Below are 27,210 nucleotides of genomic sequence, written 5' to 3'. Positions count from 1 at the left end.
TCTGTACTGTAGCCTCTAGGCAGCCATAGCCGTATCCCGAGTGACTGACCATGTCGAAGACAGCAAGTGAATATGAAGCAGTTATCCTCCTATAGCTGCTTATTCTTTGGCCTAGTTACGAACTTTTATTTAGACAGTCCTTCAGAAGCCTCATATATATAACATTTCTTTTTAAATCAAAGGTTAGTTTGTTAACGTCCTGCCATCTTGTTTCAGACCATTGCCTACATCATAGAGGACGCTAAATCAAGCCGAATGTAAGTGTGAGGTACAGGAATGTTACTACTGCTAACTACCCATGTCCCATATTAACCACGGAGCCACAATTATTCTCTTCATCCTATTTGGACTGAGGCTAGATATCTCCATGCTGATTTGATATGATTTGTCACCATGGTGATTCACACAGTTTACCTTTTTTTTAAATTTTAAACGTGTCATCACTTTTGGCATGGACCAAATGGCAACATTGTCGCTAAATTGTAAACGGTCTACATTTTAGTCTAAATGCATGCAATGCTCAGATTTATTATTATTATTTTTTTTAAACTTATGATTAGTACATTCATAGTTGTTGCATTGCACGTTTATTCTTACTGTTTTTATTGGGGGGTTTTTGTGCTTTTTTTAAACAAAATTGTAAATATAATGTATCCTCTCTGTTCTGGGAGTCGTTCCACCTCCAAAAAGCACAAAGAGGATTTTCACATCCACCGTCTCAGATTGTTCTGAAATTGTAAGAAACGGATCAGATTAGCAACAGATCAGATTAGCAACAGATCAGATTAGCAACAGATCAGATTAGCAACAGATCAGATTAGCAACAGATCAGATTAGCAACAGATCAGATTAGCATCAGATCAGATTAGCAACAGATCAGATTAGCGTTCCTGCTGCATTGTTTTGTTGAAATATAATTTGATCTGACAAATTTAAGATAATTGATTGCACCCAAGTTGGCCATTTTAATTTATAGGATTCATATAAATTAATGTTTGACCATTTATTTCGATTCTTCATGCCTAACTCGTTGTTAGAATACATTTTGGTCCAAATCGTATGTTAGGTACTATATTTATTGAAGATTATATTAATCCTATACATTTAGATGCAGTCAATTAGTTTAATTTCTCAGATTTAAATTATATTTCAACCAAATAATGTTGCAGGAATGCAAAAATCATATCCATTTCTAACTACAGAAACAATTTCAGAACTATCGGAGTCATGGCTTGCTGAAATGACAATGTTAGTTCTGTGGTAGAGCAAGCTTCCTTTTCGGTGGTTGTCGTACTAAAACCTTGTCACTTCCTGTTTGAATGTCCTGTACAGGAAGAGAGCGGCTGCAAAGCATCTAATTGAGCGCTACTTTCGCCAGTTAACAGAGGGCTGTGGAAATGGGGCCTGCACGAATGAGTTGTGTGCATCGTGTCTTGATTTTCAACCGTTGGATCACAACGCGGCGGCCATCAGAGCCCTGGAGCTCTATAAAATTAACACCAAACTGTGTGACCTTCACCCCTCCGCTGCCTTCCCTGACAACGATAGTGCCGAGGACACACGACCTGCCTTATTACTGGGCGACCGCAACGGGAAGATGACAGACAACCTGTTTCCCCCTAGAGAAGACTTCAGAGGTAAACACTTTCACAGAAATACACACTGGCTGTATCCCAGATGGCACCCTGTTCCCTATATCAGACGCTGCTTTTGACCAGGGCCCTATATAATGCTCTGCTTTAGACCAGGGCCCTATATAATGCTCTGCTTTTGACCAGGGCCCTATATAATGCTCTGCTTTTGACCAGGGCCCTATATAATGCTCTGCTTTTGACCAGGGCCCTATATAATGCTCTGCTTTTGACCAGGGCCCTATATAATGCTCTGCTTTTGACCAGGGCCCTATATAATGCTCTGCTTTTGACCAGGGCCCTATATAATGCTCTGCTTTTGACCAGGGCCCTATATAATGCTCTGCTTTTGACCAGGGCCCTATATAATGCTCTGCTTTTGACCAGGGCCCTATATAATGCTCTGCTTTAGACCAGGGCCCTATATAATGCTCTGCTTTTGACCAGGGCCCTATATAATGCTCTGCTTTTGACCAGGGCCCTATATAATGCTCTGCTTTTGACCAGGGCCCTATATAATGCTCTGCTTTTGACCAGGGCCCTATATAATGCTCTGCTTTTGACCAGGGCCCTATATAATGCTCTGCTTTTGACCAGGGCCCTATATCAGACGCGGCTTTTGACCAGGGCCCTATATAATGCTCTGCTTTTGACCAGGGCCCTATATAATGCTCTGCTTTTGACCAGGGCCCTATATAATGCTCTGCTTTAGACCAGGGCCCTATATAATGCTCTGCTTTAGACCAGGGCCCTATATCATACACTGCTGTTGACCAGGGCCCTATATCATACACTACTTTAGACCAGGGCCCTATATAATGCTCTGCTTTTGACCAGGGCCCTATATCAGACGCTGCTTTTGACCAGGGCCCTATATCAGACGCTGCTTTTGACCAGGGCCCTATATCAGACGCTGCTTTTGACCAGGGCCCTATATCAGACGCTGCTTTTGACCAGGGCCCTATATCAGACGCTGCTTTTGACCAGGGCCCTATATCAGACGCTGCTTTTGACCAGGGCCCTATATCAGACGCTGCTTTTGACCAGGGCCCTATATCAGACGCTGCTTTTGACCAGGGCCCTATATCAGACGCTGCTTTTGACCAGGGCCCTATATCAGACGCTGCTTTTGACCAGGGCCCTATATCAGACGCTGCTTTTGACCAGGGCCCTATATCAGACGCTGCTTTTGACCAGGGCCCTATATCAGACGCTGCTTTTGACCAGGGCCCTATATCAGACGCTGTTTTTGACCAGGGACCGGTTTTCCCGACAGCGATAGAACTGAGGCTTACGAATGCGTTTCCCAAAATGGCACACAGAGAGAAGGTTCACTAAGCGCGTCATTGAGGCATGGTGTCGATACCGATAGGATGGAAAGAACGGCAGAGCTGCTTTCGGATCAGAGTTCTCCCTTTTCCAGTCTTACCTTAACGTTATAATTATTCCACAATACTGACGATGGATCAGCTCCTAGAGAGATATTACCACCTCTGGCTGAAAAGATCGAGATGGCTTAATATAATAATAATAATAATAATAATATTAATACACTGAATCAAGACTTAGCACATCAATGCTCATGTTGTTACGCATGAAAAATATTGAGACTCAAATTACAGACAGTAGACCTAGCCTACAATTTGCAAAATAGAACTCAATTTAATACACATGAAACTGATTTCAATATGATTGAAATACATACGGTGCATTTGGAAAGTATTCAGACCTCTTTACTTTTTTTAAACATTTTGTTACGTTACAGCCTTATTCTAAAATCTATTAAATAAATTGTTTTCCTCATCGATCTAAGCTCGACACTCCATAATGACGAAGCGAAAACAGGTTTTTAGAAATGTTGGCAAATTTATACAAAAAAAAAAAAAAATGGATACCTTATTTCTATAAGTATTCAGACCCTTTGTTATGAGACTTGAAATTGAACTCTGGTTTTTCCTGTTTCCATTGATCGTCCTTGAGATGTTTCTACAACTTGATTGGAGTCCACCTGTGGTAAATTCAATTGATTGGACATGATTTGGAAAGTCACACACCTGTCTATATAAGGTCCCACAGTTGACAGTGCATGTCAGAGCAAAAACCAAGCCATGAGGTCAAAGGAATTGTCCGTAGAACTCCGAGACAGGATTGTGTCGAGGAACAGATCTGGGGAAGGGTACCAAAACATTTCTGCAGCATTGAGGTGTTAAAGGAAGTTAATATCTTGATGATAATAATCAATAATCAATTCGCCTTGACTAATGCCCAAGGTTTGTAAGACAATAGGTTATAATAATTAGGCAAGGACTCAGCTTTCTGCAAAAGGTTTCTGTAGCTTTATTCATGAGAACGTTCTGAGGTCAGGATAACAAAACAGTCATTATATAGTTCTTGCTTACTTACGCACATGCATTTACACACAAACTGTTGGTGACCTGCATCCCCCATAAACTTCTCACACTGTTTATCACTATCCAGAGCTCAGCCTGTTCTTTTCCCTCAAGGTTCAAGAACTCTCTGAAGCTTTTACTCCCTTGACCATCTGTCTCCTGCTGTCCCTCCTAATGGCATACACACATTTCTTTCCCTCTCCAGTGGTTCCTGGACTTTCCGGAACTACTCAGACTAATCGATCCCTACATTGATCATTACATTGATTATTCATTAAACCTGCTGTATGACTAATAATTCATCATGGTTTATTGATTCATTTACATTTATTAGATAATTCTCTTATCATGAGGCCACTATGTTCTTGGAGACCTTAAATCATTCATAAATGGAAGAAGTTTGGAACAACCAAGACTCTTTGAGCTGACCGCCCAGCCAAACTGAGCAATCAGGGGAGAAGGGCCTTGGTCAGGGAGGTGAACCAAGAAACCGATGGTCACTCTGACAGAGCTCCAGAGTTCCTCTGTGGAGATGGGAGAACTTTCCAGAAGGACAACCATCTCTGCAGCACTCCAACAATCAGGCCTTTATGGTAGAGTGGCCAGACGGAAGCCACTCCTCATTAAAAGGTTCATGACAGCCCGCTTAGAATTTGTCAAAAGGCACCTAAAAGACTCTCAGACCATGAGAAATAAGATTCTCTGGTCTGATGAACCCAAGATTGAGTTCTTTGGCCTGAATGCCAAGCGTCACGTCTGGAGGAAACCAGGCACCACTCATCACCTGGCCAAACCATCCCTACGGTGAAGCATGTTGGTGGGAGCATCATGCTGTGGGGATGTTTTTCAGCAGCAGGATCGAGGGAAAGGTGAACGTAGTAAAGTACATACAGATCCTTGATTAAAAACCTGCTCCAGACTGAGACAAAGGTTCACCTTCCAACAGGACAACGACCCTAAGCACACAGCCAAGACAACGCAGGAGTGGCTTCAGGACAAGTTTCTGAATGTCCATTACTGGCCCAGCCAGAGCCCGGACTTGAACCCGATCGAACATCTCTGGAGAGACCTGAAAATAGCTGTGCAGCGACGCTCCCCATCCAACCTGACAGAGCTTGAGAGGATCTGCAGAGAAGAATGGGAGAAACTCCCCAAATACAGGTGTGCAAAGCTTGTAGCATCATACCCAAGAAGACTCGAGGTTGTAATCACTGCCAAAGGTGCTTCAATAAAGTACTGAGTAAAGGGTCTGAATATTGATGTAAATGTAATATTTCGGTTTTATTTTTAATAAATTTGCAAACTTTTCTAAAAAGCTGTTTTTGCTTTGTCATTATGGGGTTATTGTGTGTAGATTGAGGTGGAAAAAAACGAACAATTTAATCAGTTTTAGAATAAGGCTTTAACGTAGCAATGTGGATTAAGTCAAGGGGTCTGAATACTTTCCGAAAGCGTTGTATAGGGCTCTGGTCAAAATTAATGCACTATATAGGGAATATGGTGCCGCGTGGGACGCGATATGTTGGGAATATGGTGCCACGTGGTATGTAGGGAATATGGTGCCGTGTGGGACGAGGTATGTGGGGAAATGTGGTGCCCTGTGGGTCGCGGTGTGTAGGGAATGTGGTGCCGGGGTATGCAGGGGAAGGTGGTGCCGCGGTATGCAGGGGAAGGTGGTGCCACGGTATGCAGGGGAAGGTGTTCGCTGCGGTATGCAGGGGAAGGTGGTGCCGCGGTATGCAGGGGAAGGTGGTGCCGCGGTATGCAGGGGAAGGTGTTCGCTGCGGTATGCAGGGGAAGGTGTTCGCCGCGGTATGCAGGGGAAGGTGTTGCCGCGGTATGCAGGGAAGGTGTTGCCGCGGTATGCAGGGGAAGGTGTTGCCGCGGTATGCAGGGGAAGGTGTTGCCGCGGTATGCAGGGGAAGGTGGTGCCGCGGTATGCAGGGGAAGGTGGTGCCGCGGTATGCAGGGGAAGGTGGTGCCGGTACGTTGCGGTATGCAGGGGAAGGTGTTGCCGCGGTATGCAGGGGAAGGTGTTGCCGCGGTATGCAGGGGAAGGTGTTGCCGCGGTATGCAGGGGAAGGTGTTGCCGCGGTATGCAGGGGAAGGTGTTGCCGCGGTATGCAGGGGAAGGTGTTGCCGCGGTATGCAGGGGAAGGTGTTGCCGCGGTATGCAGGGGAAGGTGTTGCCGCGGTATGCAGGGGAAGGTGTTGCCGCGGTATGCAGGGGAAGGTGTTGCCGCGGTATGCAGGGGAAGGTGGTGCCGCGGTATGCAGGGGAAGGTGGTGCCGAATGGGGAAACAGACACAAACTTATTTTATTCTCCATTCATGCTGTTCAATAGTCATTCATTTTAGAGAGATTTAAAATGGTTGCTCACTATGTTTCTCTTGTTATATCTGTTTCCAGAGGTGCATTACCTGACTGAGGAGAAGGTGTACGAGATCCTGAGTATCTGTGAGGGGAAGGAGGACTACTCTCCTCTGATCCGAGTCATCGGGAGGATCTTCTCCAGCGCTGACGGTCTGGTGCAGAGCTTCAGAAAAGACAAGGAACAACACCCCAACACCAAGGAGCAGCGCAAGACCCACCAGGCCAAAGATGAGGACAAGGACGAGGATGAGAAGGAGAGAACCACGGCCATGGAGCAGGAATCAGAGGAATCGGAGGCCTCGGCGTCCATGGAAGGAGCGACGGGATCGACGGAGAACAGACTGGGTCCTGTCGAGGTCTCGGTGGACATAGAAGCTGTGAGGAGAGTGTACGACAGACTCCTCTCCAACGAGAAGATCGAATCGGCCTTCCTCAACGCCCTGGTCTACCTAACTCCCAACGTAGAGCTGGATCTGACCTATCTAGACGTGTACGACACCAACCCAGACTACCTAAACATCTTCGTCATCGTGATGGAGAACAGCAGCCTCCACAGCCCAGAGTACCTGGAGATGGCCATGCCTCTGTTCTGTAAGTGTATGAGTAAACTCCCTCTGCCTGCCCTGGCCAAGCTGACGCGCCTGTGGTCTCAGTACAGTGTGGAGCACGTCAGGCGTATGATGGAGACCTTCCAGCAGCTCATCACCTACACGGTAACGTTACATTCTTCTATTTGATTTTGAGGTTTTTATTTTCGTTCATGCTCGCAGTCGACAAGACTGAATTATGCGGAAAACGCCGTTACTCGCATTCAATGTTTTATGTACGTTATTTGGTATTTTTTTTTTGTCATTTTCTGGCTACCTAGAGCGTTGATTCGTCTGTAGTGAATACTTCTCTCTCAAAGTCAACAGCACATGATACAGCAGGTGGAAAAAGTACAGTAAAATGCTGTTATACAAATGTGTTATTATTATCGTTATTAAGGTGATAAGCAACGAATGCGGCAGCGACAGTCTGGTGAACGATGACGAGCGCGTTGTGGCGGCCACCAAGTGTCTGAAGGTATGGGTCTTTTTTTTTTTTTTTTTTGATTTTACATGTTAGTCATTTATCAGACGCTCTCATCCAGAGCAACTTAACATTGCATTCATCTTAAGGTAGCTAGGTGAGACGACCACGTTTTACTTAACTTTTAAAAGCACTGAAGTTCACAGCCTTGCCTCCCTCTTATCTGACAGACGTGCTGGTTCCATACAACCAAGGATCTGGTCTATAACAATACCTAGTGTTACAACCAAGGATCTGGTCTAACAATACCTAGTGTTACAACCAAGGATCTAGTCTAACAATACCTAGTGTTACAACCAAGGATCTGGTCTAACAATACCTAGTGTTACAACCAAGGATCTGGTCTAACAATACCTAGTGTTACAACCAAGGATCTGACCCTAACAATACCTAGTGTTACAGCCAAGGATCTGGTCTATAACAATACCTAGTGTTACAACCAAGGATCTGAACCTAACAATACCTAGTGTTACAGCCAAGGATCTGGTCTATAACAATACCTAGTGTTACAACCAAGGATCTGGCCTAACAATACCTAGTGTTACAACCAAGGACCTGGTCTAACAATACCTAGTGTTACAACCAAGGATCTGGTCTAACAATACCTAGTGTTACAACCAAGGATCTGGTCTAACAATACCTAGTGTTACAATCAAGGATCTGGTCTAACAATACCTAGTGTTACAACCAAGGGGCTGGTCTAACAATACCTAGTGTTACAACCAAGGATCTGTCCTAACAATACCTAGTGTTACAGCCAAGGATCTGGTCTATAACAATACCTAGTGTTACAACCAAGGATCTGAACCTAACAATACCTAGTGTTAAAGCCAAGGATCTGGTCTATAACAATACCTAGTGTTACAACCAAGGATCTGGCCTAACAATACCTAGTGTTACAACCAAGGATCTGGTCTAACAATACCTAGTGTTACAACCAAGGATCTGGTCTAACAATACCTAGTGTTACAACCAAGGATCTGGTCTAACAATACCTAGTGTTACAACCAAGGATCTGGTCTATAACAATACCTAGTGTTACAATCAAGGATCTGGTCTAATAACAATACCTAGTGTTACAACCAAGGATCTGGTCTAATAACAATACCTAGTGTTACAATCAAGGATCTGGTCTATAACAATACCTAGTGTTACAACCAAGGATCTGGTCTATAACAATACCTAGTGTTACAACCAAGGATCTGGTCTATAACAATACCTAGTGTTACAACCAAGGATCTGGTCTAACAATACCTAGTGTTACAATCAAGGATCTGGTCTATAACAATACCTAGTGTTACAACCAAGGATCTGGTCTAATAACAATACCTAGTGTTACAATCAAGGATCTGGTCTATAACAATACCTAGTGTTACAACCAAGGATCTGGTCTAACAATACCTAGTGTTACAACCAAGGATCTAGTCTAACAATACCTAGTGTTACAACCAAGGATCTAGTCTAACAATACCTAGTGTTACAACCAAGGAGCTGGTCTATAACAATACCTAGTGTTACAACCAAGGATCTGGACTAACAATGCCTAGTGTTACAACCAAGGAGCTGGTCTAACAATACCTAGTGTTACAACCAAGGAGCTGGTCTAACAATACCTAGTGTTACAACCAAGGAGCTGGTCTAACAATACCTAGTGTTACAACCAAGGATCTGGTCTATAACAATACCTAGTGTTACAACCAAGGATCTGGTCTATAACAATACCTAGTGTTACAACCAAGTTTAATCTGGTCTAACAATACCTAGTGTTACAACCAAGGATCTGGTCTAACAATACCTAGTGTTACAATCAAGGATCTGGTCTAACAATACCTAGTGTTACAACCAAGGATCTGGTCTAACAATACCTAGTGTTACAACCAAGGATCTGGTCTATAACAATACCTAGTGTTACAATCAAGGATCTGGTCTAACAATACCTAGTGTTACAACCAAGGATCTGGTCTAACAATACCTAGTGTTACAATCAAGGATCTGGTCTAACAATACCTAGTGTTACAACCAAGGATCTGGTCTAACAATACCTAGTGTTACAACCAAGGATCTGGTCTATAACAATACCTAGTGTTACAATCAAGGATCTGGTCTAACAATACCTAGTGTTACAACCAAGGATCTGGTATAACAATACCTAGTGTTACAACCAAGGATGGGGTCTATAACAATACCCTATTATCTATACCTACAGTCTTCAGAAAGTATTCACACCCCTTGTTGTGTTACAGCCTGAATTTAAAATGAATTCAACTGAGATGTGTCACTGGCCTACACACGATACCCCATAATGTCAAAGTGGAATTATTATTTTTTTAACAAATTAATTAAAAATGAAATCCTGATTTATGTTTTGAGTCGTTTTCCCCCTGATTCGGACTCTCCGGTTCGAATGAAATCGTGGTGAATCCTGCCAACAACGCCAACCCTATAGCTTATAAATAGAGTGAAAACTAGCAACAGCTCAAACCAAGTTTAATCTGGTCTAACAGATTAAATGGGTCAAACAGCCGAAAAAAGACAAAGACATATTGACACAAGCACTGGCATTTATACCTTCCTCCTATGCTGAGTCTCCTCCTTACACCTCCTATGCTGAGTCTCCTCCTTACACCTCCTATGCTGAGTCTCCTCCTTACACCTCCTATGCTGAGTCTCCTCCTTACACCTCCTATGCTGAGTCTCCTCCTTACACCTCCTATGCTGAGTCTCCTCCTTACACCTCCTATGCTGAGTCTCCTCCTTACACCTCCTATGCTGAGTCTCCTCCTTACACCTCCTATGCTGAGTCTCCTCCTTACACCTCCAGGTGTTGAAAGCTCTTAGAGACTTACCCAGAAAGACTCAACAGCTGTAATCACTGCCAAAGGTGATTGTAACATGTATTGACTCGGGTGTGAATATTCAATTAGATATTTCTGTATTTCATTGTCAATAAATTAGCACATTTCTAACAAAAAACATGTTTTCACTCTGTAATTTTGGGGTGTAGATTAAGTGAGAAGAAAAAAACAAACAATTTAATCCATTTTAAATTAAGGTTGTAACACACAGTGGAATAAGTCATGGGGGTATGAATACCTCCTGAAGGCAGGAAGTGGTTCTACACCGAGTAGAACCAAGGAGAATCCTTTATCGGATCCCCACAGCTATGGAACGACCTGTCAGGAAAGAGGGGCAGACAGTCAAGGTTTTTAAAACTCGTTTGAAAAGCCACTTTTTTTTAAATAAATGATTTTACTGTTATTTTGCTTTTTACTGTAAATCAACGATTTCACAATTTATTGTAGACATTTTTATAAATGTTATAGTTGTAATTTATTGTTTTACTGTAAAGTGTGTTGTGATTTTGAATCATGTTTGATTCTATTTGAAGCTGGTGTTCTACGCCAACGTACTGGGAGGTGACCTCGATACGGGCCACAACGAAGAGGAGGTAAGAAATGTTGTCCGGCTGGAGCAGCTTACTGATTTATGATTGTCTAATAAACTCATAATCAACTAGAAAGGTATTTTGTCCATGAAGAGAAGTTGCGTGACTTGCTTTAACTGTTTAGGTAGCCTTTTTCCACTTCAATATGGATTGAAAGTGGCATATTTTTGTCTTGACTGATAACCATTATACATTTGAGCACAGCACTCAACAAGAAGTTGCTGCCATCCTCCCAACTAATTGGGCAACTTTTTCACATTTGTTGTCTGAGGGAGGTAAATGTTGTAAATCAAGAGGGTGTTCTGACGGATGAGACGTTGAGGGTTATAATAAATACAGCTTTAAGGTCATATAGTATCTCAGGGCCGTACCCCTGGACAGGACGTCAGCCTATCACAGGGCCGTACCCCTGGACAGGACGCTGGCCTATCACAGGGCCGTACCCCTGGACAGGACGCCAGCCTATCACAGGGCCGTACCCCTAACACCAGTTATTCCTCTCACTGAAACCCACAGTTTGGAGAGGTGTGGGGCCACTTGGAAACACCAGTTATTCCTCTCACTGAAACCCACAGTTTGGAGAGGTGTGGAGCCACTTGGAAACACCAGTTATTCCTCTCCCTGAAACCCACAGTTTGGAGAGGTGTGGGGCCACTTGGAAACACCACTTATTCCTCTCCCTGAAATCCACAGTTTGGAGAGGTGTGGGGCCACTTGGAAACACCACTTATTCCTCTCCCTGAAACCCACAGTTTGGAGAGGTGTGGGGCCACTTGGAAACACCAGTTATTCCTCTCCCTGAAACCCACAGTTTGGAGAGGTGTGGAGCCACTTGGAAACACCAGTTATTCCTCTCACTGAAACCCACAGTTTGGAGAGGTGTGGAGCCACTTGGAAACACCAGTTATTCCTCTCCCTGAAACCCACAGTTTGGAGAGGTGTGGAGCCACTTGGAAACACCAGTTAGTCCTCTCCCTGAAACCATTGTAATCGTTTTTTCTTATCTTGTACCTACTCCGAAAGTTCAATTAATATTCTTATCATGTTACTGTAAGTATCCGGAGTATTTTCAGATTTCGTTATCAACAAATACAGTGAAAGTACTGTTGATGTAAAATGCACATCAAATCAACAATGTCATGTTTGGATTCATTCTTGGCAGATCTACAGTTGTGTCCTCACCTTTTTGGTCTAATAATTTACCCATAATCCTCAGTGTTCTCTTTCACGGTTCTGTAAGGAACGTTTCAATTTGGCCCTATCCACGTAGGTCAAGTATTTTTATGGTAGTGGGAGAAGTTTTAAAAAGTGCAAATTCAATCAGGAGGAGGAGCCCCCGTCTGAGTCCAGCGAGCTCACCTTGCAGGAGCTCTTGGGGGAGGAGAGGAGGAACAAGAAGGGTCCCCGGGTCGACCCTCTGGAGAAGGTAAAGAATTCACTTTTTCTTTGTTATCCTCAATAATTTACAGTGCAGTCAAAGTATTCAGATCGCTTGATTTTATCCACGTTATGTTACAGCCTTATTCTAAAATCGATTAAATCGTTTTTTTTCCCCCTCATCAATCTACACACAATACCCCATAATGACATCACAATACCCCATAATGACATCACAATACCCCATAATGACATCACAATACCCCATAATGACATCACAATACCCCATAATGGCATCACAATACCCCATAATGACATCACAATACCCCATAATGACAAAGCAAAAACTGGTTTAGAAATTTTTGCTGATTTATTCACACAAAAAAACGTATCACATTGACATAAGTATTCAGACGCATCTTTGGCAGTGATTACAGCCTCAAGTCTTCTTGGGTATGACGCTACAAGCTTGGCACACCTGTATTTGGGGAGTTTCTCCCATTCTTCTCTGCAGATCCTCTCAAGCTCTGTCAGGTTGGATTGGGAGCGTCGCTGCACAGCTATTTTCAGGTCTCTCCAGAGATGTTCGATCGGATTCAAGTCCGGGCAACTCAAGGACATTCAGTGACTCGTCCCAAAGCCACTCCTGCGTTGTCTTGGCTGTGTGCTTAGGGTCGTTGTCCTGTTGGATGGTGAACCTTTGCCCCAGCCTGAGGTCCTGAGCACTCTGGAGCAGGTTTTCATTAAGGCCTGATGGGTGGACTACTGCAGAGATGATTGTCCTTCCGGAAGCTTCTCCCATCTCCACAGAGGTACTCTGGAGCTTTGTCAGTGACCATCGGGTTCTTGGTCACCTTCCTGACCAAGGCACTTTCACCTGATTGCTCAGTTTGGCCGGGCGGCCATCTCTAGAAGCAATCTTTGTGGTTCCAAACTTCTTCCATTTAAGAATGATTGAAGGTCCCCAAGAACACAGTGGCCTCAATGCTGCAGAAATGTTTTGGTGCCCTTCCCCAGATCTGTTCCTCGACACAATCCTCTCTCTGAGCTCTACGGACAATTCCTTTGACCTCATGGCTTGGTTTTTGCTCTGACATGCACTGTCAACTGTGGGACCTTATATAGACAGGTGTGTGACTTTCCAAATCATGTCCAATCAATTGAATTTACCACAGGTGGACTCCAATCAAGTTGTAGAAACATCTCAAGGATGATCAATGGAAACAGGATGAACCTGAGCTCAATTTCAAGTCTCATAGTAAAGGGTCTGAATACTTATGTAAATAAGGTATGTTTTTGTCTTTTTTTATAAATTACCAACATTTCTAAAAACCTGTTGGCTTTGTCATTATGGGGTATGGTGTGTGTGTGTATATTGAGGGACAATTAAAAAAAAAAAAAAAATCTGTTTTAGATTAAAGCTGTAACAAAATCTGGAAAAAGTCTAGGGGTCTGAATACTTTCCAGATACACTGTAAATACTTTTTTTGTGTTATCCTCAATGATTTAAATACTTTGTTATCCACACTGATTTGGAATGGATAGTGTCCACGGTTGGTTGAATTATTTTTAAATTGTCCAATGAAAAGGAGCTGGGCGTCAGGACCCTGGACTGCAGACGACCCCTCATCCCCTTCGAGGAGTTTGTCAACGAACCGTTGAACGATGTTCTAGAAATGGACAAGGACTTTACCTTCTTCAAGGTGGACTCGGAGAGTAAGTTCTCCTTCCAGAGCTGTCCCTTCGTCCTCAACGCCTGCACCAAGAGCCTGGGTCTGTACTACGACAACCGCATCAGCATGTACAGCGAGAGGAGGATCACAGCGCTCTACAGCCTGGTACAAGGACAGCAGCTCAACCCGTACCTCAGGCTCAAAGTACGACGAGAGCACATCATCGACGACGCCCTCGTCAGGGTGAGTCACAAACAACACACATACACACACACACACACACACATATAGTACCAGTCCAAAGTTTGGACACACCTACTTATTCCAGGGTTTTTCATTATTTTTACTATTTTCTACATTGTAGAATAATAGTGAAGACATCAAAACTGTGAAATAACACAAATGGAATCATGTAGTAACCAAAAAAAAAAGTGTTAAACAAATCAAAATATACAGTATCAAGAAAAAGTATGTGAACCTTTTGGAAATACCTGGATTTCTGCATAAATTGGTCATAAAATCTAGGTCACAACAACAGACAAACACAGTCTGCTTAAAGTAATAACACACAAACAGTTAGACGTTTTTCTTGAACAAACCGTGTAAACATTCACAGTGCAGGGTCGGAACAAGTATGTGAACCCTTGGATGTAATAACTGATTGACCCTCCTTTGGAAGCAATAACCTCAACCAAATATGTTTAGACCTGCACAATGGTCAGGAGGAATTTTGGACCATTCCTCTTTACATTTTGTTATATTACAGCCTTATTCTAAAATGGGTTAAATACAATTATATCTACACTCAATACCCAATAATTAAAAAGCGAAAACAGGTTAAGATTTTTTACATTTTTATAAAAAATAATGTAAAATACTTTATTTACATAAGTATTCAGACACTTTGCTATGAGACTCGAAATTGAGCTCAGGTGCATCCTGTTTCCATTGATCGTCCTTGAGATGTTTCTACAACTTGATCGGAGTCCACCTGTGGTAAATTCAATTGATTGGACATGATTTGGAAAGGTACACACCTGTCTATATAAGGTCCCACAGTTGACAGTGCATGTCAGAGCAAAAACCAAGCCATGAGGTCGAAGGAATTGTATGTGGAGCTCTGAGACAGGATTGTGTCGAGGCACAGATCTGGGGAAGGGCACCAAAACATTTCTGCAGCATTGAAGCTCCCCAAGAACACAGTGGCCTCCATCATTCTTAAATGGAAAATTAAACATTGAAGGCGATTGCATCGTCTGTGGACCTATTGGGGCGGTAAGCAAATTCAAGTGGGTCTAGGGTGACAGGTAAGGTGGAGGTGATATGATCCTTGTCTAGTCTCTCAAAGCACTTCATGATGACAGGAGTGAGTGCTACGGGGCGATTAGTTAGTCATTTAGTTCAGTTACTTTCGCTTTCTTGGGTACAGGAACAATGGTGGACATCTTGAAGCAAGTGGGGACAGCAGACTGGGATATGTCCGTCAACACTCCAGCCAGCTGGTCTGCGCATGCTCTGAGGATGCGGCTAGGGATGCCGTCTGGGCCGGCAGCCTTGCGAGGGTTAACACGCTTCAATGTCTTACTCATCTTGGCCACAGAGAATGAGAGCCCACAGTCCTCTTGAGCGGGCCGCATCGATGGCACTGTGTTATCCTCAAATCGAGCAAAGATTGTGTTTTAGCTTGTCCGGGAGCAAGACGTCGGTATCCGCTACGTGGCTGGTTTTCCCTTTGTAATCCGTAATTGTCTGTAGACCCTGCCACATACGTCTCGTGTCTGAGCCGTTGAAATTGCGACTCCGCTTTGTCTCTGTACTGACGTTTTATCCTGTTTTGATTTGCCTTACGAAGGGCATAACTGCACTGTTTCTTTTCAACCATATTCCCATTCACCTTGCCGTGGTTTGCGCTTTCAGTTTTGCTGCCATCTGTCCACGGTTTCTGGTTAGGAGGGTAGGTTTTAATGGTCACAGTGGGAACAACATCCCCTGTGCACTTCCCGATGAACTGCGTCACCGAGTTCAGTGTATACATCAACGTTATTCTCAGAGGCAACCCGGAACATATCCCAGTCCGCGTGATCAAAACAATCTCGAAGCATGGATTCCGATTGGTCAGACCAGCGTTGAACAGTTCTTAACACGGATAATTCCTGTTTTGAGTTTCTGCCTATAGGAAGGGAGTAGCAGAATGGAGTCATCATCTGATTTGCCCGAAAGGTGGAAGGGGGAGGGCCTTGTAGCCATCCAGGAAGAGAGAGTAACAACGATAGAGTTTTTGAAGCTCAAGTACTATAGTCAATGTGTTTGTAGAACTTCGGTAGCGTTTTCCTCAGATTTGCTTTTGTTAAAGTCCCCAGCTACAATAAATGTGGCCTCAGGATATGTGGTTTCCACTTGCACAAAGTCTAGTGTAGTTCTTTGAGGGCCGTCGTGGTATCGGCTTGAGGGGGAATATACTGCGGTTATGGCTGCGACATTAGCCGAAGAGAATTCTCTTGGGAGGTAATATGGTCAACATTTGAGGTATTCGAGGTCGGGTGAACTAAAGGACTTGAGTTCCTGTACATTACCACAATCACACCATGAGTAGTTAATCATGAAACATACAGCTCCGCATTTCTTCTTCCCGGAGAGTTCTTTATTCTCTTCTTTATTCTCGTCTGCATGATGTACTGAGAACCCAGCTGGCTGTATGGACAGGGACAGTATATCCTTACAGAGCCATGATTCCATGAAACAGAGTATGTTACAGTCCCTCATGTCTCTCTGGAAGGAGATCCTCGCCCTGAGCTCGTCTACTCTATTGTCCAGGGACTGAACATTAGCCAGTAATATACTCAGAAGCGGTGGATGGCGTGTTCGCCTCCTGACTCGGACTAGACGTCCACTCCGAATACCTCATCTCCGTGGCATCTTACCTCTGGGATAAGTTCATGCATCTTGGGGGGGGTACGAAGAAAGAATCCAATTCAGATAAGTAATATTTCTGTTCGAAATGCAGGTGAGTGATTTCCGTCTGTATGTAAAAAAACGCAAAGAACATTCTGGGGTAATGTAATAAATAACAAAAACCAAAATAATACTGCTGAGTTGCTTAGCAGCAGAGCGGTCACGTCGGTCGGACTCCCTCTAGTCATCTGTGTCTTTTTTTAAAATTATTTTGTCAGACAAGCTCGGTGCATATCTTTGATTTGATTTAAAACACATTGGATGTGTCTATATATGGGAGAGAAAAAAAAAAACGTTTTAACATTTCTACCAATCGATTGGTGGAAAGAACAGACGACTCTCGGGTCGACCCAGAGACCAGGCTAGCGCTAAGGTGAATGGAAAGGGTTCCTCTGTGTGTCTGTCCCCTTCTCCTAAACCTAATGGTCTGGGAAGGGTTCCTCTGTGTGTCTGTCCCCTTCTCCTAAACCTAATGGTCTGGGAAGGGTTCCTCTGTGTGTCTGTCCCCTTCTCCTAAACCTAATGGTCTGGGAAGGGTTCCTCTGTGTGTCTGTCCCCCTCTCCTAAACCTAATGGTCTGGGAAGGGTTCCTCTGTGTGTCTGTCCCCTTCTCCTAAACCTAATGGTCTGGGAAGGGTTCCTCTGTGTGTCTGTCCCCTTCTCCTAAACCTAATGGTCTGGGAAGGGTTCCTCTGTGTGTCTGTCCCCTTCTCCTAAACCTAATGGTCTGGGAAGGGTTCCTCTGTGTGTCTGTCCCCCTTCTCCTAAACCTAATGGTCTGGGAAGGGTTCCTCTGTGTGTCTGTCCCCTTCTCCTAAACCTAATGGTCTGGGAAGGGTTCCTCTGTGTGTCTGTCCCCTTCTCCTAAACCTAATGGTCTGGGAAGGGTTCCTCTGTGTGTCTGTCCCCTTCTCCTAAACCTAATGGTCTGGGAAGGGTTCCTCTGTGTGTCTGTCCCCTTCTCCTAAACCTAATGGTCTGGGAAGGGTTCCTCTGTGTGTCTGTCCCCTTCTCCTAAACCTAATGGTCTGGGAAGGGTTCCTCTGTGTGTCTGTCCCCTTCTCCTAAACCTAATGGTCTGGGAAGGGTTCCTCTGTGTGTCTGTCCCCTTCTCCTAAACCTAATGGTCTGGGAAGGGTTCCTCTGTGTGTCTGTCCCCTTCTCCTAAACCTAATGGTCTGGGAAGGGTTCCTCTGTGTGTCTGTCCCCTTCTCCTAAACCTAATGGTCTGGGAAGGGTTCCTCTGTGTGTCTGTCCCCTTCTCCTAAACCTAATGGTCTGGGAAGGGTTCCTCTGTGTGTCTGTCCCCTTCTCCTAAACCTAATGGTCTGGGAAGGGTTCCTCTGTGTGTCTGTCCCCCTTCTCCTAAACCTAATGGTCTGGGAAGGGTTCCTCTGTGTGTCTGTCCCCCTTCTCCTAAACCTAATGGTCTGGGAAGGGTTCCTCTGTGTGTCTGTCCCCTTCTCCTAAACCTAATGGTCTGGGAAGGGTCCCTCTGTGTGTCTGTCCCCTTCTCCTAAACCTAATGGTCTGGGAAGGGTTCCTCTGTGTGTCTGTCCCCTTCTCCTAAACCTAATGGTCTGGGAAGGGTTCCTCTGTGTGTCTGTCCCCTTCTCCTAAACCTAATGGTCTGCGTCCTACAGTTAGAGATGATCTCCATGGAGAACCCAGCGGACCTGAGGAAGCAGCTGTTTGTGGAGTTTGAAGGAGAGCAGGGCGTCGACGAGGGAGGAGTCTCTAAAGAGTTCTTCCAGCTCGTCCTGGAGGAGATGTTCAACCCTGATATTGGTGAGATGTTCTACTTGGAATTGAATGCTGTATCTGTGGTTGATTTAAAAATACAATGTCGTCTCTCAGGCTTTGCGTTATACATGTTGTTATATGTGAGCCAAAGACACTTTCCTAATGCACTGAATATAGAAATGTATCAAGACCTCTTCTGTTTTTCCACATTTTGTTACATTAGTCTTATTCTAAAATGGATAAAGTAAATTTTAAAAAATCCTCATCAATCTAGATATAATGACAAAGCGAAAAACAAGTTTAGTCGTTTTTGCTAATGTATTAAATATAAATAACAGATACCTTATTTTACATAAGCATTCAGACCCTTTGATTTGAGACTCGAAATTGATCCTCCTTGATGTTTCTACAACTTCATTGGAGTCCACTTGTGGTAAATTCAATTGAATGGACATGATTTGGAAAGGCACACACCTGTCTATATAAGGTCCCACAGTTGACAGTGCATGTCAGAGCAAAAACCAAGTCATGAGGTCGAAGGAATTGTCTGGAGAGCTCAGAGACAGATCTGGGGAACGGTACCAAACAATTTCTGCAGCATTGAATTTCCCCAAGAACACAGTGGCCTCCATCATTCTTAAATGGAACAAGTTTGGAACTGCCAAGACTCTCCCTAGAGGTGGCCGCACAACCAAACTGAGCAATCGGGAAAGAAGGACCTTGGTCAGAGAGGTGCCCAAGAACCCAATGGTCATTCTGACAGAGCTCCAGAGTTTTTCTGTGGAGATGGGAGAACTCTTCCAGAAGGACAACCATCTCTGCAGCACTCCAACAATCAGGCCTTTATGGTAGAGTGGCCAGATGGAAGCCACTCTTCAGTAAAAGGCACATGACAGCCCGCTTGGAGTTTGCCATCCCTACGGGGAAGCATGGTGGTGGCAGCATCATGCTGTGGGGATGTTTTTCAGCAGCAGTGACTGGGAGACTAGTCAGGATTGAGGGAAAGATGAACAGAGCAAAGTACAGAGAGATCCTTGATGAAAACCTGCTCCAGAGCACTCAGGACCTCAGACTGGGGCGAAGGTTCACCTTCCAACAGGACAACGACCCTAAGCACACAGCCAAGACAACACAGGAGTGGCTTCGGGACAAGTCTCTGAATGTCCTTGAGTGGCCCAGCCAGAGCCCGGACTTGAACCCGATCAAACATCTCTGGAGAGACCTGAAAATAGTTGTGTAGCGACGCTCCCCATCCAACCTGACAGAGCTTGAGAGGATCTGCAGAGAAGAATGGGAGAAACTCCACAAATACAGGTGGGCCAAGCTTGTAGTGTCATACCCAAGAAGACTCGAGACTGTAATCCCTGCCAAAGGTGCTTCAACAAAGTACTTAACTAATAAATTGCAACTGGCGTAGAGGAAAGCCAGAGTGTCTATGTATGTGGATGACTCAACACTATACACGTTAGCTACTACAGCGACTGAAATTACTGCAACACTTAACAAAGAGCTGCAGTTAGTTTCAGAGTGGGTGGCTAGGAATAAGTTAGTCCTAAATATATATATATATTTTTAAACTAAAAGCATTGTATTTGGGACAAATCATTCACTAAACCCTAAACCTCAACTAAATCTTGTAATAAATCATGTGGAAATTGAGCAAGTTGAGGTGACTAAACTGCTTGGAGTAACCCTGGATTGTAAACTGTCCTGGTCAAAACATATTGATACCACAGTAGCTAAGATGGGGAGAAGTCTGTCCATAATAAAGCGCTGCTCTGCCTTCTTAACAACACTATCAACAAGGCAGGTCCCTACAGGCCCTAGTTTCTACCTTCTTAACAACACTATCAACAAGGCAGGTCCTACAGGCCCTAGTTTCTACCTTCTTAACAACACTATCAACAAGGCAGGTCCTACAGGCCCTAGTTTTGTCACACCTGGACACCTGTTCAGTCGTGTGGTCAGGTGCCACATCAAAGGACTTAAGAAAATTGCAATTGGTTCAGAACCCTTGGATGTACACACAGAGCTAATATGAATAATATGCATGTCAATCTCTCCTGTCTCAAAGTGGAGGAGAACTTGACTTAATCACTACTTGTATTTGTGAGAGGTATTGACATGTTGAATGCACCGAGCTGTCTGTCTAAACTACTGGCACACAGCTCAGACACCCATCCATACCCCACAAGACATGCCACCAGAGGTCTCTTCACAGTCCCCAAGTCCAGAACAGACTATGGGAGGAGCACAGTACTACATAGAGCCATGACTACATGGAACTCTATTCCACATCAAGTAACTGATGCAAGCAGTAAAATCAGATTTAAAAAACAAAACACATTTTTTAAAAACACCTTATGGAGCAGCGGGGACTGTGAAGCAACACAAACATAGGCACAGACAGACAGACAGACAGACAGACAGACAGACAGACAGACAGACTCACATGTATACATGGATTTTGTACTGTATATATGTGGTGGAGTTGGGGCCTGAGGGCACACAGTCTGAATGTATTGTAATGTTTTTAAAATTGTATAAACTGCCTTAATTTTGCTGGACCCCAGGAAGAATAGCTGCTGCCTTGACAGGAACTAATGGGGATCCATAATAAACCCCAGGAAGAGTAGCTGCTGCCTTGACAGGAACTAATGGGGATCCATAATAAACCCCAGGAAAAGTAGCTGCTGCCTTGGCAGGAACTAATGGGGATCCATAATAAACCCCAGGAAGAGTAGCTGCTGCCTTGGCAGGAACTAACGGGGATCTATAATAAACCCCAGGAAGAGTAGCTGCTGCCTTGGCAGGAACTAACGGGGATCCATAATAAACCCCAGGACGAGTAGCTGCTGCCTTGGCAGGAACTAATGGGGATCCATAATAAACCCCAGGAAGAGTAGCTGCTGCCTCGGCAGGAACTAATGGGGATCCATAATAAACCCCAGGAAGAGTAGCTGCTGCCTCGGCAGGAACTAATGGGGATCCATAATAAACCCCAGGAAGAGTAGCTGCTGCCTCGGCAGGAACTAATGGGGATCCATAATAAACCCCAGGAAGAGTAGCTGCTGCCTTGGCAGGAACTAATGGGGATCCCTAATAAACCCCAGGAAGAGTAGCTGCTGCCTTGGCAGGAACTAATGTGGATCCATAATAAACCCCAGGAAGAGTAGCTGCTGCCTTGGCAGGAACTAATGGGGATTCATAATAAACCCCAGGAAGAGTAGCCACTGCCTTGGCAGGAACTAATGGGGATGCATAATAAACCCCAGGAAGAGTAGCTGCTGCCTTGGCAGGAACTAATGGGGATCCATAATAAACCCCAGGAAGAGTAGCTGCTGCCTTGGCAGGAACTAATGGGGATCCATAATAAACCCCAGGAAGAGTAGCTGCTGCCTTGGCAGGAACTAATGGGGATCCCTAATAAACCCCAGGAAGAGTAGCTGCTGCCTTGGCAGGAACTAATGGGGGTCCCTAATAAACCCCAGGAAGAGTAGCTGCTGCCTTGGCAGGAACTAATGGGGATCCATAATAAACCCCAGGAAGAGTAGCTGCTGCCTTGGCAGGAACTAATGGGGATCCATAATAAACCCCAGGAAGAGTAGCTGCTGCCTTGGCAGGAACTAATGGGGATCCATAATAAACCCCAGGAAGAGTAGCTGCTGCCTTGGCAGGAACTAATGGGGATCCATAATAAACCCCCAGGAAGAGTAGCTGCTGCCTTGGCAGGAACTAATGGGGATCCCTAATAAACCCCAGGAAGAGTAGCTGCTGCCTTGGCAGGAACTAATGTGGATCCATAATAAACCCCAGGAAGAGTAGCTGCTGCCTTGGCAGGAACTAATGGGGGTCCCTAATAAACCCCAGGAAAAGTAGCTGCTGCCTTGGCAGGAACTAATGGGGATCCCTAATAAATACAAAAGTAAAGGGTCTGAATACTTATGTAAATGTGATATTTCAGGCTTTTTTTATTAATTTGCCAAATTTCCCAAAACCCGTTTTTGCTTTGTCATTATGGGGTATTGTGTGTCGATTGATGACGTAAAATATTTTTGTTGTCCATTTTAGAATAAGGCCGTAACGTAACAAAATGTGGAAGAAGTGAAGGGATCTGAACACTTTGTGAATGCACCGTATGTTAGCCATAGACACATTTCTATAAAGTTTTAAACTTGATATTCACAAACAAATTGTCCATCTGTTTTCTTGGTATTAAAGTCCAGTTCTCCCTCCCTCCTCCAGGCATGTTTACATATGACGAGTCCACCAAGCTGTTCTGGTTCAACCCGCCTTCTCTGGAGAATGAGGCCCAGTTCACCCTGATTGGCATCGTCCTGGGCCTGGCCATCTACAACAACTGCATCCTGGATGTTCACTTTCCCATGGTGGTCTACAGGAAACTGATGGGGAAGAAAGGCACCTATCTGGACCTGGCAGACTCACATCCGGTACTGAAACATGCTGAAATATGTTTAAATGTAATTCTGAATCGGTCTATGTTCTTAAAAAGTGTTTCAGGTTAGACAACTACTACAAGAGCTGTGTTTAATTTTTTAATTTAAAACCTTGTAATTTAATAATATAGCATGCTTATCCTTCTGTTAGCTACGTATTAATATAGCGCGCTAATCCCTCTGTTAGCTACGTATTAATATAGCCTGCTAATCCCTCTGTTAGCTACGTATTAATATAGCCTGCTAATCCCTCTGTTAGCTACGTATTAATATAGCCTGCTAATCCCTCTGTTAGCTACGTATTAATATAGCATGCTAATCCCTCTGTTAGCTACGTATTAATATAGCATGCTTATCCCTCTGTTAGCTACGAATTAATATAGCGCGCTAATCCCTGTGTTAAATATGTATTGGTGGTCTCTCCCATTTATACCGACTGACTGACAGCCTGGGGTCTCTCCCATTTATACTGACTGACTGACAGCCTGGGGTCTCTCCCATTTATACTGACTGACTGACAGCCTGGGGTCTCTCCCATTTATACTGACTGACTGACAGCCTGGGGTCTCTCCCATTTATACTGACTGACTGACAGCCTGGGGTCTCTCCCATTTATACTGACTGACTGACAGCCTGGGGTCTCTCCCATTTATACTGACTGACTGACAGCCTGGGGTCTCTCCCATTTATACTGACAGCCTGGGGTCTCTCCCATTTATACTGACAGCCTGGGGTCTCTCCCATTTATACTGACAGCCTGGGGTCTCTCCCATTTATACTGACTGACTGACAGCCTGGGGTCTCTCCCATTTATACTGACTGACTGACAGCCTGGGGTCTCTCCCATTTATACTGACTGACTGACAGCCTGGGGTCTCTCCCATTTATACTGACTGACTGACTGACAGCCTGGGGTCTCTCCCATTTATACTGACTGACTGACTGACAGCCTGGGGTCTCTCCCATTTATACTGACTGACTGACAGACAGCCTGGGGTCTCTCCCATTTATACTGACTGACTGACTGACAGCCTGGGGTCTCTCCCATTTATACTGACTGACTGACAGACAGCCTGGGGTCTCTCCCATTTATACTGACTGACTGACAGACAGCCTGGGGTCTCTCCCATTTATACTGACTGACTGACTGACAGCCTGGGGTCTCTCCCATTTATACTGACTGACTGAATGACATTCTGGGGTCTCTCCCATTTATACTGACTGACTGACTGACATTCTGGGGTCTCTCCCATTTATACTGACTGACTGACTGACAGCCTGGGGTCTCTCCCATTTATACTGACTGACTGACAGCCTGGGGTCTCTCCCATTTATACTGACTGACTGACTGACAGCCTGGGGTCTCTCCCATTTATGCTGACTGACTGACAGCCTGGGGTCTCTCCCATTTATACTGACTGACTGACTGACATTCTGGGGTCTCTCCCATTTATACTGACTGACTGACTGACAGCCTGGGGTCTCTCCCATTTATACTGACTGACTGACTGACATTCTGGGGTCTCTCCCATTTATACTGACTGACTGACTGACATTCTGGGGTCTCTCCCATTTATACTGACTGACTGACTGACATTCTGGGGTCTCTCCCATTTATACTGACTGACTGACTGACATTCTGGGGTCTCTCCCATTTATACTGACTGACTGACTGACATTCTGGGGTCTCTCCCATTTATACTGACTGACTGACTGACAGCCTGGGGTCTCTCCCATTTATACTGACTGACTGACTGACAGCCTGGGGTCTCTCCCATTTATACTGACTGACAGCCTGGGGTCTCTCCCATTTATACTGACTGACTGACAGCCTGGGGTCTCTCCCATTTATGCTGACTGACTGACTGACAGCCTGGGGTCTCTCCCATTTATACTGACTGACTGACAGCCTGGGGTCTTTCCCATTTATACTGACTGACTGACTGACAGCCTGGGGTCTCTCCCATTTATACTGACTGACTGACTGACAGCCTGGGGTCTCTCCCATTTATACTGACTGACTGACTGACAGCCTGGGGTCTCTCCCATTTATACTGACTGACTGACTGACTGACAGCCTGGGGTCTCTCCCATTTATACTGACTGACTGACAGCCTGGGGTCTTTCCCATTTATACTGACTGACTGACAGCCTGGGGTCTCTCCCATTTATACTGACTGACTGACAGCCTGGGGTCTCTCCCATTTATACTGACTGACTGACTGACAGCCTGGGGTCTCTCCCATTTATACTGACTGACTGACAGACAGCCTGGGGTCTCTCCCATTTATACTGACTGACTGACTGACATTCTGGGGTCTCTCCCATTTATACTGACTGACTGACTGACATTCTGGGGTCTCTCCCATTTATACTGACTGACTGACTGACTGACAGCCTGGGGTCTCTCCCATTTATACTGACTGACTGACTGACAGCCTGGGGTCTTTCCCATTTATACTGACTGACTGACTGACAGCCTGGGGTCTTTCCCATTTATACTGACTGACTGACTGACAGCCTGGGGTCTTTCCCATTTATACTGACTGACTGACTGACAGCCTGGGGTCTCTCCCATTTATACTGACTGACTGACTGACATTCTGGGGTCTCTCCCATTTATACTGACTGACTGACAGCCTGGGGTCTCTCCCATTTATACTGACTGACTGACATTCTGGGGTCTCTCCCATTTATACTGACTGACTGACAGCCTGGGGTCTCTCCCATTTATACTGACTGACTGACAGCCTGGGGTCTTTCCCATGCCAGGTTCAGTACCAGAGTCTGAAGGAGCTGCTGGACTATGAAGGGGATGTGGAGGAGGACATGATGATCACCTTCCAGATCTCACAGACGGACCTGTTTGGAGAACCCATCACTTACGACCTGAAGGAAAATGGGGACCAGATACCTGTCGGTGAGGACAATAGAAAGGTGAGATACCTGTCGGTGAGGACAATAGAAAGGTGAGATACCTGTCGGTGAGGACAATAGAAAGGTGAGATACCTGTCGGTGAGGACAATAGAAAGGTGAGATACCTGTCGGTGAGGACAATAGAAAGGTGAGATACCTGTCGGTGAGGACAATAGAAAGGTGAGATACCTGTCGGTGAGGACAATAGAAAGGTGAGATACCTGTCGGTGAGGACAATAGAAAGGTGAATATTTTGTTGTAGCCCTGTCCAGAACGACCCATAGAGAAGTATCTAGTCTGTCACAGGACCACTGAAGTATCTAGTCTGTCACAGGACCACTGACTGAAGTATCTAGTCTGTCACAGGACCACTGACTGAAGTATCTAGTCTGTCACAGGACCACTGAAGTATCTAGTCTATCACAGGACCACTGAAGTATCTAGTCTATCACAGGACCACTGAAGTATCTAGTCTGTCACAGGACCACTGAAGTATCTAGTCTGTCACAGGACCACTGAAGTATCTAGTCTGTCACAGGACCACTGACTGGCTGAAGTATCTAGTCTATCACAGGACCGCGGTCGTCCCCCTCTTCAAAGGGGGTGACACTCTAGACCCAAAATGCTACAGACCTATATCTATCCTACCCTGCCTTTTCTAAAGTCTTCAAAAGCCAAGTTAACAAACAAATTAAAGACCATTTCAAATCTCACCGTACCTTCTCCGCTATGCAATCTGGTTTCCGAGCTGGTCATGGGTGTACCTCAGCCACGTTCAAGGTCCTAAACGACATCATAACCATCGATAAAAGACAGTACTGTGCAGCCATCTTCATCGACCTGGCCAAGGCTTTTGACTGTCAATCACCGCATTCTTATCGGCAGACTCAACAGCCTTGGTTTCTCAAATTATTGCCTCGCCTGGTTCACCAACTACTTCTCTGATAGAGTTCAGTGTGTCAAATCGGAGGGCCTGTTGTCCAGACCTCTGGCAGTCTCTATGGGGGTGCCACAGGGTTCAATTCTCAGGACGACTCTCTTCTCTGTATATATCAATGATGTCGCTCTTGCTGCTGGTGATTCTCTGATGACACCATTCTGTATACATCTGGCCCTTCTTTGGACACTGTGTTAACTAACCTCCAAACGAGCTTCAATGCCATACAACTCTCCTTCCGTG

At 44.9% G+C, this 27,210-nt stretch overlaps 1 protein-coding gene across 5 annotated transcripts in view; it reads left to right on the top strand.

Annotated features, from left to right (window-relative positions):
• The window catches only part of LOC106574119 (ubiquitin-protein ligase E3A), a 37,408-nt gene that overhangs the window by 4,959 nt on the left and 5,239 nt on the right, over nucleotides 1-27,210 (top strand). For 2 of the 5 annotated variants that reach the window (XM_045697501.1, XM_014149727.2), the window contains 10 exons: nucleotides 217-257; nucleotides 1,333-1,637; nucleotides 6,432-7,108; nucleotides 7,383-7,460; nucleotides 10,855-10,914; nucleotides 12,236-12,337; nucleotides 13,878-14,204; nucleotides 18,557-18,701; nucleotides 22,902-23,107; nucleotides 25,886-26,050. In XM_045697501.1, the coding sequence (XP_045553457.1) occupies nucleotides 256-257; nucleotides 1,333-1,637; nucleotides 6,432-7,108; nucleotides 7,383-7,460; nucleotides 10,855-10,914; nucleotides 12,236-12,337; nucleotides 13,878-14,204; nucleotides 18,557-18,701; nucleotides 22,902-23,107; nucleotides 25,886-26,050 (2,067 nt within the window). In that variant the 5' untranslated portion in view covers nucleotides 217-255. The remainder of the gene's footprint in view (nucleotides 1-216; nucleotides 258-1,332; nucleotides 1,638-6,431; nucleotides 7,109-7,382; nucleotides 7,461-10,854; nucleotides 10,915-12,235; nucleotides 12,338-13,877; nucleotides 14,205-18,556; nucleotides 18,702-22,901; nucleotides 23,108-25,885; nucleotides 26,051-27,210) is intronic. The other 3 variants (XM_014149726.2, XM_014149725.2, XM_045697502.1) reach the window with 2 other exon arrangements.

Source organism: Salmo salar, chromosome ssa16, assembly GCF_905237065.1.
Source record: "Salmo salar chromosome ssa16, Ssal_v3.1, whole genome shotgun sequence".
In the NCBI taxonomy this organism is placed as follows: domain Eukaryota; kingdom Metazoa; phylum Chordata; class Actinopteri; order Salmoniformes; family Salmonidae; genus Salmo; species Salmo salar.
The sequence above is the reverse complement of the archived record's forward strand: the minus strand, read 5'-3'. Positions and strand labels throughout refer to the sequence as shown.